The 15,424-nt window shown below is 44.1% G+C and overlaps 1 protein-coding gene across 4 annotated transcripts in view; it reads left to right on the top strand.

The window, feature by feature from the left end:
• Positions 1–1,575, top strand: part of SRR (serine racemase) — a 56,919-nt gene extending 55,344 nt beyond the window's left edge. For all 4 annotated transcript variants that reach the window (XM_069226159.1, XM_069226160.1, XM_069226158.1 and 1 more), the window contains exon 8: positions 238–1,575. In XM_069226159.1, the coding sequence (XP_069082260.1) occupies positions 238–438 (201 nt within the window). In that variant the 3' untranslated portion in view covers positions 439–1,575. The remainder of the gene's footprint in view (positions 1–237) is intronic.
• The last annotated feature ends 13,849 nt before the right edge of the window (positions 1,576–15,424 follow it).

The following is a 15,424-nucleotide window of genomic DNA, read 5'->3' as shown; positions in this document are numbered from 1 at the left end:
ATGGCATGTAATTTGTTTTGTTTCATGTTCTCCAATTTCTTTCTTGCTAGTCCATAATGTGGCATGTGTTAGTTTCTTGCACCAGTAATGACTAATATGGTTCCTTTCTAGACTAGGATATCTGAGTGAAATACTTTCTAAAAGTGTTGAACGCCATCTGTGAGGGTTCTCTGTCTCAAATTTTGGTGTCTGCAAGAGTGATAGCCAATTGCTGTTTTTGCTACTCTGTCCCACCAGCAGGCGACCCAGCTGGTGTGGGAGCGGATGAAGCTGGTTATCGAACCCACTGCAGGTGTTGGAGTGGCAGCTGTTCTCTCGCAGCGTTTCCAGGTCCTCTCTAGGGAAATACAGAATATCTGTGTGGTGCTTTGTGGAGGAAACGTAGACCTGGGTGCTTTGGACTGGCTTCAGAACCCACAAGAACCAGCTTCTGCGTGAAAACCAGTTGCAGAATACAGCAAGGATATACAAGCATTGATCGCAAAGTTAAAAATAAGCACTGTAGATTTCAATCAACGACCTCCTTCAAAATCTATGTCAAATTATGGAATGTAACAATGAAATGCCAAACAGACCCTCTTCTTTACCTGGTAATGAGAGCTGAGCCCAGTACAACCAGTACCAAGACAGCTCAACCAAACATTCACGCACTTCCATTTTCCTCACCAAGCAAGACATCTTCCCACCCTTTAAAAAGAAAAGTCAGGAAGTACCAATCACTAGAAATAATAACCATGTTGGTTCACTCTATCCATTCTATACAGAATTTAAAATAGATTATCCACTGATACTTCCAACACTTAATGTATCTTGCAATACATTTAAAGTTTCGGGCTTCACAGAAGCACCTTATGCCTGCTGAGGTCACACTCCAACCTAAAGCAAGAGAGTTCAGCATTAGGAGTCTGGGCTACATATTCCATTCGATGACAACATGCTGGTATGGTACAGGGACCTTTAACCTTCACGTGGGTTGGGTGTTCCAGATTGAAGTTGGGTTTTAGGACTTACCCAGCATCCAGGCTATTGTTGGTGATGTAGATGGGAGCATCATTAGACTCCAGCCAAACTCTCAATAGTCATGGATGAAGAATTCCTAGCTATGGTTCATGTAGAACACTCGGCAATGATGGTTTCGGTCCACAGCTGAGGTACACATCACACTTTTAGCATTAGTGGGGAAGCACATGGTATAACATGGCCAGGGAAGGACTCAATGGCTAGAGCCATGGTGCATTTAGCACCAGTGGGGAAGAGCCGGTGTCCAGGAGTCCTGCTACGCAATGATAGGGGAAAAGCCATCTCGTAGAGGCTCTATAGCACTTGATACGGATGGGCCCAGTGCAGCTTCTCATCACACTACTAGCAGCAGTGGGCACAGGCCCAAGATGAGGGTCCCTGTAACAATCAACAGTGGTGGCTCTGGGTCATATAACACTCTCAGGAAGCAGTGATTGCTAATGATCATGTAATACCTGTAATACTGTCCAGTGCTGCAGAAGGCACATTGTTAGGAACTCATGGAAGAATTTAAACAGTTATAGATAATAAACCCACCACATTGAATCTAGAGAATCGTGCACGAGTCTTGATGAAGAACTGTTGTCCTGCACTCTGCATTTCAGTTGATTCAGCATGGGCACTGTTTGTATAAATACCGTCTGTATATATTCATTCAGATTCTTCTGTGCACTGTGCTGCCATGACTACACTCGCTTACATGGGCAATATTGGAATTATGGCATACCACATATGGGCATGTATTTATACATTAGAAAGCTAGTATGTGAATATACATACAATTAATTTGTTGTCCTTCCTTGTGATCTTTTCCCAATATGTTTTAAATGTATGAACAAACAAATTTGAAATAGAAGCCTTGTTTCATAAAGGGACCAGGGTACACTGGATACCAGATACCATGTGTGAGTAATAATAGAAACTTAAATCATGTGAAATGAAGCATTAGAAATCACTGTTTCTCTATTCTAAACTGAAGGTAAAGCACATTGGATTCCAGCAAGAGCTCTGATTGAATGTAACACCCACCATCCAGACACATTGTTTTGAAGAATGACCCAGACTTGGATACCAAAGAATGCAGAAACATGTTGACAAACAAGATATTGAGGGGCCTGTAACCTGACCTGCTTGGTTGAATCCTGCGATATGGAAGGAAAAATAAAGTCAGCTGTGGCCAGCACATACGCAATTTTAACTTAAGTCTGATGGAAACACAAATTATAGTTTGTCCATAAAGAATAGAAATGCATACCCTTAGACCATTCCCCTTACCAACTGGAAAAACAAATGTAGTACAGTTGTTCATGTGTCTGTTTCCCATTGCTAGATGGGGAACCCAGGGATGAAGCTTGCCACGGTAGGTGGGTGTGGGTTCATCATTTTCTAGGGCTCCATGCTCCAGTGTTAATCACGTAGTAGGATTGGTGCTAAGGAGTATTGCACTCTGTGTTTTCAGATGATAGCATCTTGGCATCATGGATGAAGGGGCAGTCCAGAGAAGCACAGACACCACCACTGAACAGCATCAAACTGTCTCTTCTGCAAGGTCACTTTTATGGTGCCCTCAGTGCTGAACAGATCCTGCCTCAAGCAGAACATGGATTATTCTAACCTTGTAAACTATGCATTATCACACATTTGACATTTCTGAGGATGATCATTGAATGAAACACAGCAAACCAGACTCAGGATAAGATTGACCCCACAAACCAGCGGAGGCAGCAACTACAAATCTGAATGATGATGCTCTGCATATCATAGAGGACTGTGACCCCTTCCTTCTCAAACCACTTGATCTTTCTATATACTGCAGTAATTTCGACCATCGAACCCTAATCAAGACCCTTGCACTGTGAATGGATTTTAACTGCAGTGGCTAGAGTCATATGTAAAGATCAGAATCCATAAAATTTTCCCAGATCCATGTCCATCCTTCTAACCTGTGGCAACTCCCTAGGACTACATCCTGTCACTAGTGGTGCTTCTGTGAGTCTGACGTCTGGCAAAAACATCAGTGTTATTCAGGTAGCATCCATCTCTAAATTGCCTTATTGCCACGCCACAAAATTATCTGACTGAGTAATTGACTCATGTGCACTGAAGCTTGGATGCCTTAGTCTATCTCAAGCTGAACAAGAGCTGGAGAGACCTTCTTCTTATTGCTAATACTAGAAGACAAAAACAGATCCACCAACCTCTGCTTCTAGGCACCCTTCACACACTAAACAAAGGCCACCTGTCTTCAACCAGCCCTGCTCTCCACATTGAAGACCTTCTTCTAGAAGATGATTTCAGATGCTGATCCTGACTTGGCTTGCTTGCAGCAGAACTCTATTGGCCAGCTTCCCTGTGACCCTTTTAAAGCTCTAGAGGGAGTGCTTCCACATTAAATGTTTTCAGAAATACGAAAAGATAAGTACTTAAACTCCAATGAGTCACTCTACCTGCCCACCCCACCTCTTTAACCTGCTGCAGTAAATAATGGGACCCCATTTTACTTGGCAACTAAGGTCAAGATGTCTGGATGGCTTCACAGGATACATACCAGCAGTATAACCAGATTGGAACCCATCATGCGCACAGTAGAACAAGTTACTTATTTTCTGTAACAATCTTGCTGGTGAATACTTTTTCTAACTACAGATTCCCCGCCTTTAGAATATTGCCCAGATGCCAGACAGGATCTGTACGTTTTCACATCAGTGCTCATTTGCACCATTAGGGGGTGTTGTATGGCTCCACTGTATCTTTGTTCCACCTAGGAAGAGATGGAGTGGAGCTGCGTATAGGCCAATCCCCTATGAGCCTATATCAGTTTCTTGATTGATTCTTTCACAGACACAGAGCACAAAACAGTAGAAGATACCTGCATGCAGATCTTCAATTTGGGACCTTTTTAGATACCACTCCACACGTTTGTGGTTTCCAGGTAGTACAAAGTGCCTTACTTGGGCTGGATGGAGTGCTGGTGGGTTTTGTGGGTTTGTTTAATTGCCAGACTCAGAGTGCCACAACAATGACAAGGGTGCAGAGTCTTCTGAGAGAGCAGGGGCCAGCCAGCAAGCTCCTGGAGAACACTAGGCACAAGGCAGGGAGCTGCAATCAGGCAGGCCAGCACACAACAAAACCCAGGGTTACAATGGTGGTTCCTCCTGACACCACAGCAGTCCTCTGGCAATGTGCAGCCTGTGGTACTTACTAGTCCATTGTCAGGGACCAGCTGGCATGAGGGCAACTAACAGAAAAGCAATCCAGTGAGTTCTTCACCCCACCCAGTAGGTAGCAGGGCAAAAGCAGAAGAGCAGTTAAGATGAGTCCTTTGTGCAGCACAGCAGTCCTTCTGACAGGAGTTCAGTTCCAGTTCCATAAATTCTCTAAAAACTTGGGTCAGTGTCTCTGTACTTATAATCAACATTGTCTTTAATGTAAGGGGTGACTTCAAAGGAACACTTTCAAGTCTAACACAACCCTTTTCAACCCAGCCCTGGCCCCAGACATCAGTAGGGGGTAAATCACCGCTTTGTGTGAGGGCAGGACGCAACCCAGTAATATGTAAAGTGTGAACGACTATGAGTATGCATATGTATCTCCTGTCACATACAGCCCCTCCTGTGTTGTGGCTGTCTGGAAAGTAGGCACAAAGCGTAACTTTCACTCAGGCCTAGGTGTGGATTGGAATCAGGCTGGAAAACACTAGATTGATAAGCACAGAGAGATGCCTTCTTTCTAAATGTAGCATTTCTAAAATAGTAATGTATAATCCAACTACACCACCAATAAGCAGGATTTCCCTCTTCCATTCCAAACATGCCAACGCTACTCCCTTCAGATCAGAAATTACCACCTGAAAATATATAAGGGAATTCCCAATACTAACCCATGAGAGGAGCAGCCGTCATAGTAGTGAAAAACGAAATAGGCTGTTTGTCACTAATAGGACATGTAAAAGATACAGTCCTACCATTTCAATACACAGCACTCTGCCCATAGGGCTACCTACGGCCTACCTTAGGAGTGACTTAGGTGTAGTCAAAGGGGAGTTTAGGCCTTGGTAAGTAGTTTGAAATGCCAAGTCAAGGTGGCAGTAAACTGTGCACGCAGGCACTGCAGTGGCAGGCCTGAGACATGTATGAAAGGCTACTTCTGTGGGTGGCACTGCAGGTCCACTAGTAGCATTTAATTTATTGGCCCTGGGTATATGGTATACCACTTTACAGGGGACATACAGATAAATTAAACATGCCAAAAAGGTGTACGCCAATCATACCAAGTTTTAAGGGAGAACGCACATGTACTTTAGCACTGAGTAGCAGGGGTAAAGTGCCCAGAGTCCTAAAACCAACACAAAGGAGGTCATAAAAATAGGAGAAGGAAGGCAAAAAGTTTGGGGATACCCATGCAGAGAGGGGCCATTTCCAATACTGGCCACAAAACATCCTTCTGCTCTCCTGGGAACAGGTGAGAACGGCTCCCAGAAAAGGAAACAATAGAAGTCTGCATTTGGAAGAGGCGTTACCTGTCCCTGACAGGAAGCCACAAGTTTTGAGCCCAGAACATGAGCTTAAAATGGAAAGCCATCTTTGAAGAGCAGATGGTAGGCACACAACACAAGCTGCTCTTTTGTTTTGGTAGACAGGTTAGCGACGGGGAGATAGAGAGGAAACCAGTTGGCAAATAGGTTTTCCTGTGGGTGTATAGCCCTAAGGTAGCCACACCTTGGGTGGGCTACCAAGCTTCCCATCCGAGAGAGGGGTCCTGCCATCTTGGGAGTGGGCGGAATGTTGCATTCTGGGATAGCTAGATGCCACACATCACAGGAATTCATCATCAGGCGGGAAGGGATCTGGTAGCCCATTGGCTGGTAACTGCCACATCCCCCAAGGGCACTTTCTGGGCATAAATATGGCACCCCGGCACTCAGTCCACGTCTGCTGTGAAGAAAGGATTGAAGTAATACCCTGCTGTTCCCTGGACCCGGCAAAGGGCGGCTTCTCCGAAGACTGGATTGCACCTGCTGCTCCGAGGCTTGCAAAAAGAGGACTGTGCCTGCAGTGCCTGGCTTAGGAAAAAGTCATTCCTTGCTCCAGTCAGAAGAGTTGAACCCCTGGAGTCAGTTGGCTGACTTACTGTTAAAGCTCCAGGGCCACAAAAGTAAAAGTAGCCCACCTTGGCAACACAACTGCTACAATCCTTTAATCCTCACTCACCTCTAATGTGTAGCCTAGGAGATCAAGTCCAGCTTCTCAAAAGTTGTACCTGAGCCTGCTGGACCCAGGAGAGTTGACAAAAGTGCAGTTTGGTCACCCAAGAAGGACACTAATCTACACAAAAGGGAACCGTTGGTTTTGTTGTGACCGGAGACCAATGGCAACTGGACCTCTGCTGGACCCCTCAGGACATTGAGGGACATTGACCTCTGCAACCAAAGTGCTGGGGAACTGAGGAGTAGTCTCTCCGCCATCGACCTCACAGCTTCTTCAGCATCCTATAACCCTTGCATCAGGAACACTCCATTGAACTCTGTGGTAGTTTGCCATATAGCTAGGAAATGGACTGGAGACTGCTTTGGGGACAAAGTAACTGTCCTACAACTCCTCACTGGCTCCTTAACGGAGTTGGTCACCCAAAGTGGGATGGAAAACACAACTTTTCAAAGCATTTCCAAAGTTCCTGCTAACCACGGTAGTTACCAGTGCTTGTTTATATTAGTAGTGAAAAGCATTGATTTATGTTTTCTTTTGTAATCAATATCTCTGGAACCCTGTGGTTGATTTTTTTCTCTCTAAATATTAATAAAGAAGGATCTATTTCTATAAATCGGTGTTAGATTTCTTTTGTGTGGGATGACTTTCTTATTTGGTTGTTATGGTACTTCAAAATACTGTGCACTTTGTTTAAGCTTGAAGGCTCAAAGCTACTAAGGATGAGCTAAGGCTTAAGAAATAAGCCCGACTGAACCCAAGAAAGTATTGTTAGTGTATTACACAGTGAGGTTGCACAACCACACTTTCACTTTCCTCTTCTTCACAAGACCTTAATGCAGAGGACTACCCACCACAACAAAGTACCTTTATGCTTCACCCCTTACCTTTTTTTAACGCTGGAGAGCCCCACAAAAAGCTCCACCCAACTGTCTTTCTTGCAGTTGATGCATAGGCTCTTTTAGAGTCTAGTTGATGGAATCTCTTGTCCTCTTTCGAGGGGTGAGGCAGGGCATTAAACATTGGGAGGGTGATAGATTGCTCAACGTGAAAAGGCATCACAGCTGGAGGCAAAAAGTTTGCCCTCGTCCTCAATCCTCAACACCAGTGTGTCTGGAAAAAGGTGATGTAGAGCACCTGAACCGAGGGAGCCTGAAGCTCACTTACACAATGAGCTGAAGTGACCACAATAAGGAAGATGGTTTTGGGAGTCAGTAAACACAACAAGCAGCTGTGCATTGGCTGAAAGTGGATACACACAAGGAACTTCAGGTCCAAATTAACATCCCACTAGGATCCCACTCTGGCATCACAAATGGTTTGGGGGTAAACATGTGTCAAACCCTAGAAAACACCTCATCATAACAAGTGATTTAAAGAAGGACAGTTGGTTTGGGAAACGCAAAAAGGCCGAAAGCGCTGCCAACCTTTAATGGTGCTCAATGCAGGACTGCTGGGCCAAACATAAAACAAACATAAAAACATCTGATAGTTTAATCTATGTTGGGGACACCACACCAGGCCAGAAATTAGTTCCATCATCCTCCATAAATAGACTTTATGGACAGGTGCCTTGCTACAAGGATGCCATTCACAACCTTAGGAGGTAGATTGAAAGCAGTCAACTGCCACCTCTCAATCTCAATTCATGGAAGTGTACATTGAGCAGGTTTGGGTGTAGAGCCATGCTCTGCTGCTGCAACAGAAGATCCTCCTGAAGCAATGGCCTGATCGTAGGACAGATGCTCTGCCAAGAAGCCTGGGGTACCACTCTCTTCTAGCCCAATTCAGAGCCATCAGGAGAATTTGGACCCAATCACTCCTGATCTTATCAGAACTCGGGGCAAGAGAATTCTCATACTCCACTTTAGCCTGAATGCGTCCGCTAGAGTCAGGGTTCTTGAGAACTCTAACACACACAAATGTTTTGACACTGCATGTCCTCTGCGGTGGCAAAAAGATTCAGCTAGTGCTCTCCGCACTGTCTGAAGATGTCCTGTGCTACGTTAGGATTCACCGCCGTATGTGATCTGCCAGGTGGTGCAGGCTGAGCTTGTACAGCCTGATGCTTAAAGATCCTGCCAGGTGCTTCACAATTCGGGGAGATACCCTGAGACTTCAGCCAATTCCAGCATTGTAGCACCTCTTGGCACAAAACCCAGGACCCTACTTGCTTGTGACAGTACAACATAGCAGTTATGTTGTCTGTGAGAACCTGCAACAGCTTTCCCTTGGACAGCAGGAAGGCCTTCAACGCCTGTAGCTCCAACAGATTTATGTGAAGCAGGATTTCCCCTGGAGATCCAAAGCCCTCAGATCTCCACCTCTCCCATATGACCTCCAGCAGGCACACATTTGTCACCACCATCAACTCTGAGTGAGGAAGGGGAAGGTGTCAGCTGTGGGTCAGGTTGCAGTCGAGCAGCCACCACTGCAGCTCTCGTGTAGTTTCCTATAAAGCCTGGATGATATCCAACAGGTGTCCCTGGTACTGGGCCCCTTAGACTTGTCACATGGCAAAGTGGACAAGCAGGGTGCATGAGGCCAGCAGGCCAGAAAGCCTTGGAGCTGCTCTCACAGAGACCCAGGACCAAGACTGAAACATAGGGATCATAGCTCAAATGTCCTGGACTTGTTGCAGTTGCAAGGGAGGAAAGGCTTGGAACTGTACTGTCCTCAGAGCAGCTCCTATAAAACAAAGTCTCTGCAAACGAGTCAGGTGTTACTTTGGCTTATTGACTGAAAATCCCAACAGTTTCAGGAGGTTAGCCATTGTCTGGAGGTAGTCTATGACTGACAGTGGCGAGCCCACTTTCAACAGCCAGTTGTTGAGGTAAGTAAAAACCGGTACCCCCAAGTTCTGAAGACAAGTGGCGACCACTGTCATCACTTTTATGAACATCTGTGGGGTGATGTGAGACTGAAGGGATGCACAGTGAACTGAAAATGGTCCTAGCCTACCTTGAACCACAGATAACATCTGTAGGACTGCAGAACCAGAACATGACAGTATGTGTCCTGCAGATCCATCCTGTCACCCAGATCCTGAGCAGATAGAACCTGGGTCAATTTAAGCATTTTGAATTTGGCATTCTATTGGAAGACATTCATAGGGAAAAAATCCAAAATAGGATGAAGGCCTCTGTCCTTCTTCAGCATTACCAAAGAATGAGTAACAACCTGTTTTCACATCCAAGGCTGGCACCCTTTTGATTTTGAGTGCACCTATGGCCAGAAAGTCCTGCACCTCTTGTAGAAAGATGGAGAGGTGCTCCGCTGAAAGCTGCTTTGATGTGTGATGAAGTTGTGGTGATTCATAGAGAAATGGAAGGGCATATCCCTGCTTGGCGATCTGGAGAACCCATCTGTTGGATGTAATGGACTGCATCCCTGGGAGAAAATGTCAGATTCTGCCTCTTCCATTGTTGTTGTGTGCCACTAAGGGGACTCTAACTGATTTGGAGGCTGATGCCACAGGGATGGGGGACTGAGATGAGCTTTCACCCTCTGCACCACATCTGCTGTTATGGGGTGGCAGAGCCTGATATTTAAATGGCAGCTTTCTAGAGTGAAACTGACGAGCAGGGAAAGTGCTACAACTCTGCTTTCCTTAAAATGTAATGCAATATGGCCTATTTTCAGAAATATCAGGGAGCTTTAGAAGAGAGGAAAAAGAATGTGAGAGATGAAGCGCGGGCTCAGCTCTCACAAGCCAGCACTTTAAGAATAACTAGTTGTTTTAAAATGTGGTGAATCGTCTAATTTGTTTCCAAGGTTGAAGGATCCCAGTTGTGCTCTCACATCCCTCTGGTAAATTGGGTTATATACCTCTAAGCGATTTATGATTCGGCAGTCCATAAAAAGTCTGGTACATGCTTAGATGAAATCCAGGATTCCCAGGGAATCACATTTCATTATGACGAAGTTGCTGATGCAAATACTGACTTGCAAATAATAAAGCACCTGTTTCTGATGGGGTTCCTTCCTACTTACTTCAATTAAATCCTGATCTATGGGCCCCTTCAATCACTAAGATTTAAAATGCTGCTGTCAGAGAAGGGATTACTTCATCATGGTCACACTCAATAATTGTCCTTGTTTCCGAAAAAACTGGAACATGAATGAGATCTGTTGTTACAGGCCCATTATGCAAATTGTTTCAATAGTTAAGGTTTTCGAACAGGAGATTCTTTTGAGGCTCATGCGCTGGGCAGTGAAAAATCAGGTAGTATCTGATTTCCAAAATCAAATCCAATCAAATTGGAGTTAATAAAGCGCAACTACTCACCTCTAAGGGTTTCAAGGCTCTAGGGGGGTTAGTCCTCTGAGCTTCAGTTGAAGATCCTTCCTGAATTGCCTGAGGTTCAGGGGCAGAGTGTTCTAGCTCTTACCAGCGAGATAGGCAAAGGATCTTCCACCCGGTGAGGCCTTCCGTATGCAGGGTACTGTCTCTAGTGCTTGTCGAGCGGAAAGGTCTGGTGGGGGAGTAGGAGGTGATGCAGTGGTAGAGGTAGGCGGGTCGTAGGTCGTGGAGGGCCTTGTAAGAGTGGACAAGGAGCTTGAAGTTAATTTTTTTTTTCTCAATGGGAAGCCAGAGGAGGTCTCTTAGGTGGTTGGAGATATGTTTGCGGCGTGGAATGTTCAGGATACTGGTGTAGAGGGCGTTGGCATAGTCGCGTCTGCTGGTAACCAGTGCATCGGTTACGGTTTTGCGGCATTCCTTTGGGATCCATTTGTAGATCTTCCAGAGAAGTCTGAGTGCGTAAAAGCAGGAGGATCCAACTGAGTTGACTTGGCGGTCATGGTGAGCGATTATTTCCGGCCTGGTTTGAGCCCATGTGACCAATGTCTAAACTTACATTTGCTTATAAAAAAGAAAAATACACGGTGACTAAGCAAGCCAATTTACACATGGCCTATAGGGACCTCACTTCATCCTTTGTTAGTGTCAACAGAGACAAATTGTGACCTTTGATGATTTCTCTGAGGGTAGACCTGGATATAGTTTATGTTTTTAACAGATTTGCACATTAACCTAACTGCCTCATAATGATATAATTTTTTTTTAAATTACACAGATGTCATCGTGAATTAACATACAAATGTAAAGCTGTTCTGAAAAATAAGTTTATGATAATTCCTCCCCCTTTGGATCTTTGTTTTCACCCTCTTTTTCACATACTTTTGGATGTAGACTGGGTGTGGGGTCTTAAGACTATGATACTGTGGAAGGTGTTGTGTTTGTGAATATAAATTTGTGATTACAACTAGAGATGACTTATTGGTGGGTAAATTATGGGTAGCTATTTGAATGTTCTTTGTACATATATTGTAGTTAAGGATTTGAGGTATTTATTTTAAAATTCTTTTACATGTTTTCTTTTCTTCTTTTTCGATTTTGCTATCAACACAAAGGTACACGGTTCTGGTTTCATTTTCCATATTAACCTGGTAATCAGTGTGGAATCAAAAATGCTCATCATTAACTTTGCAAATAGCGAATAGCGATCCTTCAAATGAAATGCCAAGAGAATCTGAATTTCATTAGACATGGAGGCTAAAATTATGCATATGTTCCTTTAATGCCACTCCATGCAGCATAACATCATAAATAAAATATTCCAGAACAGAACACTCATTATACATATCAACTCTATGGAGACAATATTCTGCCTCTTTTAAATGCTGAAGAAACTTGTCCAGGTAAGTAGTTCAAACTAATGTCAACAGAAAGAACATCAGAGCAAGAAATCCTCTAGCTGCGCAGCCATGAGATATTCTCTTCCTTCTTCCATTTGCCAAACATGTAGAACATCGGCACCACCATGACAGTCACCCTAGTAGACAGTATTACTGCAAATTATCTGCAAACAACAAAAATTGTTAAAGAAATTGCGCTAATAACTTACAAACTAGACAAACGACAAGGGATTTTCAAAAGCAAAACAATAATTCAAATCTCTTGAATTAATTCACTGTTGGGTAATACATATTTCATATATAAATAGTGTGTATATATATATATATATATATATATATATATATATATATATATATATATTTGTTTTTTTGCAAATTTCTTTTTCTCAAATAAACCGTCCGTAGGGAAGGGGTTTGGGGGGATAATGTTAGCCTCTGTGTCTTCAATGAAATTCAGGGGCATATTTATACTCTGTTTGTGCCGAATGTGCGTCAAAAATTTTGCCGCACAATCGGCGCAAACCCTGCCCCATATTTATACTTTGAGCCCGACCCCGCAGGTGTCAAAATTCCACCATGTGCGTCATTTTTTGGAAGGGGGAACCAGCCTTGCGTTAATTATATGCAAGGTAGGCGTTCCCTTCCAAAAATGACTTTAAGGCCTGTGCCCCTTATTTATACTCTGGCGTCATTTTGACGCACAGGAGGGAGTGGGCCTTAAAAAATGGCGCTCTGCCTGATGGGCGCCGTTTTTTAACGCCTGGGTCAGGGCAGGCGTTAAGGGACCTGTGGGCTCGGAAGGAGCCCAGAGGTGCCCTCCCCGGCCCCCAGGGACACCCCCTGCCACCCTTGCCCACCCCAGGAGGACACCCAAGGATGGAGGGACCCATCCCAGGGAAGTAAAGGTAAGCTCGGGTAAGTATTTTTTTCCAATTTATTTTGTGGCATGGGGGGCCTGATTTGGGCCCCCCTACATGCCACTATGCCCAATGACCATGCCCAGGGGACATAAGTTCCCTGGGCATTGCCATTGGGCAAGGGGGCATGACTCCTGTCTTTGCTAAGACAGGAGTCATGTAAATGGAGGTTGGATGTCAAATAAAATGGCGCAAATCCGGTTTGAGGCCTGAATATTGCCTCAGACCTGACTTGCACCATTTTTTGATGCACAACCCCCATTTTCCCATACGCCGGCGCTGCCTGGTGTGAGTCCTTTTTTTTAACGCACACCAGTCCGCAGCGCCGGCTAACGTCATTCCAATAATAAGGCACCCGCATGGCGCGTTGGAATGGCGTTAGCCGGCGGTAAAATTTTTGACGCACAACTGCGTTGGCGCAGTTGTGCGTCAAAAAGTATAAATATGGGCCTCAGATTCTAATGGCATTTCATTTGAAGAATTGCTATTTCATTACAAGACCGGAAGCTACGGTAATGCATGTTGGTAGCCCCTGAGAACTGCATTGGACATGTGCTTGATTGGTTCATAATAATGTTTAGCAAAGGTTGAGGAGTTAGACCAATAAAAGAAGTAGGTTTATTAGCTTAGTTGTAGGTTACAGATAAAGCCCCACCATGAGCAGCATCCTGCCGCTCAGCCCTTCTCACTCCAACTGTCCACTCATCCAAGCACAAACACTGTCAGCATTCCAACCATACAATGACTTCACACACTGGTTGAGCAGTAGGGAACATTAAGGTAGTGGGGAGAATGCATAAGATAGAAAGAGGCCACAACAACCTCTCATAGAGTGTGCTTGAAATTTCTGTAAATCACTGGCAGCTGATTGCATCGTCCATTTAACCCATCTTGCAACAGTGGCCATAGTAACTGTCTTAAAAGTCTTAACAAAATAAATCAATATTTAGTCATTACCATCTGGACGAAATTCACTCATTCTGCAATCATATTCTTTCATGCAATCCACCCCACAAAACCTTTTGCAGGAATCAAAACGTAGGTAGAAAATTGTTTCATAGTTTTTGTCCTTTTTGTAATCTCAAAGGAAACCCCAAGAGCATCATAAACTCTGTTACTTACCTCAAAGGCTTTAACGTCTGGCACTCTTTGACAACAAATTAAACAGAGCAAGGAGGTCAACTTCATAAAATGTATTTTTGCCATCCAAACACCTATTGCAAGGCCAAGAGGTAAACATGGAAAGAACCAAATTAACATCCCGAAGAGAACTATACCTAGATCTAGGAGACATTTTAAGTCTAATGCTTTTAAAGCACCCTGCAAACTAAAACGTTCTTTCCAACAGTTCTGCTATTTAGGAGACTGTGTCCTGCAGAAGCCGCAGACCTACAGCATTTTAATGCCCTATAATCAAGACCCTTATTGAACTGTTCTACTAAAATATTCACTAGCTCCATTATAGGGGCCTCCATGGGATTAAACACCTTTCCAAACCCCAACATACACAAAACTTTCAGATTCTTCTATACCTTCAGTGGGTTCCCTGTGCCCATGATTCATCCAGGAGTTCTCCAACTGACCGGACATTTCTCTACATCTCCTGATACTTTCCATGAAAGAAGATTCAAAGTCCCATTCAGAACCTTAGGATGCTCTTCTCCATCTGTGTTTAATAAAAGACCCTGCACTGCAGACATCAAGAAGGGAATGGCGCAAGCTAGTTCCAGGCACATCGGGAACCATTCCTGAGAGATCCAAAAAGGAGTTATCAGAACAAGGGAGCACCTCTCCTGTCTGATCTTCTGTAGAACTCTTGGGATCATTGTGAAAGGAGGAAACGCATAGGCATTTGTTCCCTTCCAAGTCTGGAGAAAGGCATTCACTGCTAGAGTACCGAGATCTGGCATCCAACTGAAGTATCTCTCCAGTTGAAACGTGAGTCTGCTCGTGAACAGGTCTAACTGTAGAGGGCCCCAGACTTAGGAAAATCTTCTGACAAACTCTGTATTGAGTTTCCAGTTTCTGAAATCACGTAAGACCTTAAATTCCAGTATGCACTGACATTCGCCTTTCCAGGAAAATATTCGGCCTTTAGTTTGATCTTGTGCTCCAAACAAAACAACCAAAGCCTTTTTGCTAATGATGACAGGTCTGAAAATGTTGTTCTACTTAGTCGATTGATATATGCAAAGGCAGAACTATTGTCCATCTTATCCATCTTTAGAAGTACTGCGCTGCCCTTCAAACAATCTTTTAGTCTCATAAGGCTATAAAGCCTGCTGTCAACTCTAAATAGTTTATATGGTGTGACCTTTCTAAATGTGACCACAAACCCTTGTCCCTAGATGAACACCCTAATCAACAGAACCCGCGTCCAACTCCAAAATGAAGTCTGGAGAACAACAATATTTCCTTGCGATTCCATGCGTCCATATTGTCCAGCCACCAAGATAGTTTTATTTTGGCTTCCCCATCTAAGACTACCTTATCTCCACATCACAAACCTGTCCGAAGAACGTTTGCTTTTATTCTCTGCAATGCTCGGTAATGTAACAGACATAGAAAGATCGCCTGAATAGA

Source organism: Pleurodeles waltl, chromosome 3_1, assembly GCF_031143425.1.
Source record: "Pleurodeles waltl isolate 20211129_DDA chromosome 3_1, aPleWal1.hap1.20221129, whole genome shotgun sequence".
Lineage (NCBI taxonomy): Eukaryota > Metazoa > Chordata > Amphibia > Caudata > Salamandridae > Pleurodeles > Pleurodeles waltl.
The sequence above is the reverse complement of the archived record's forward strand: the minus strand, read 5'-3'. Positions and strand labels throughout refer to the sequence as shown.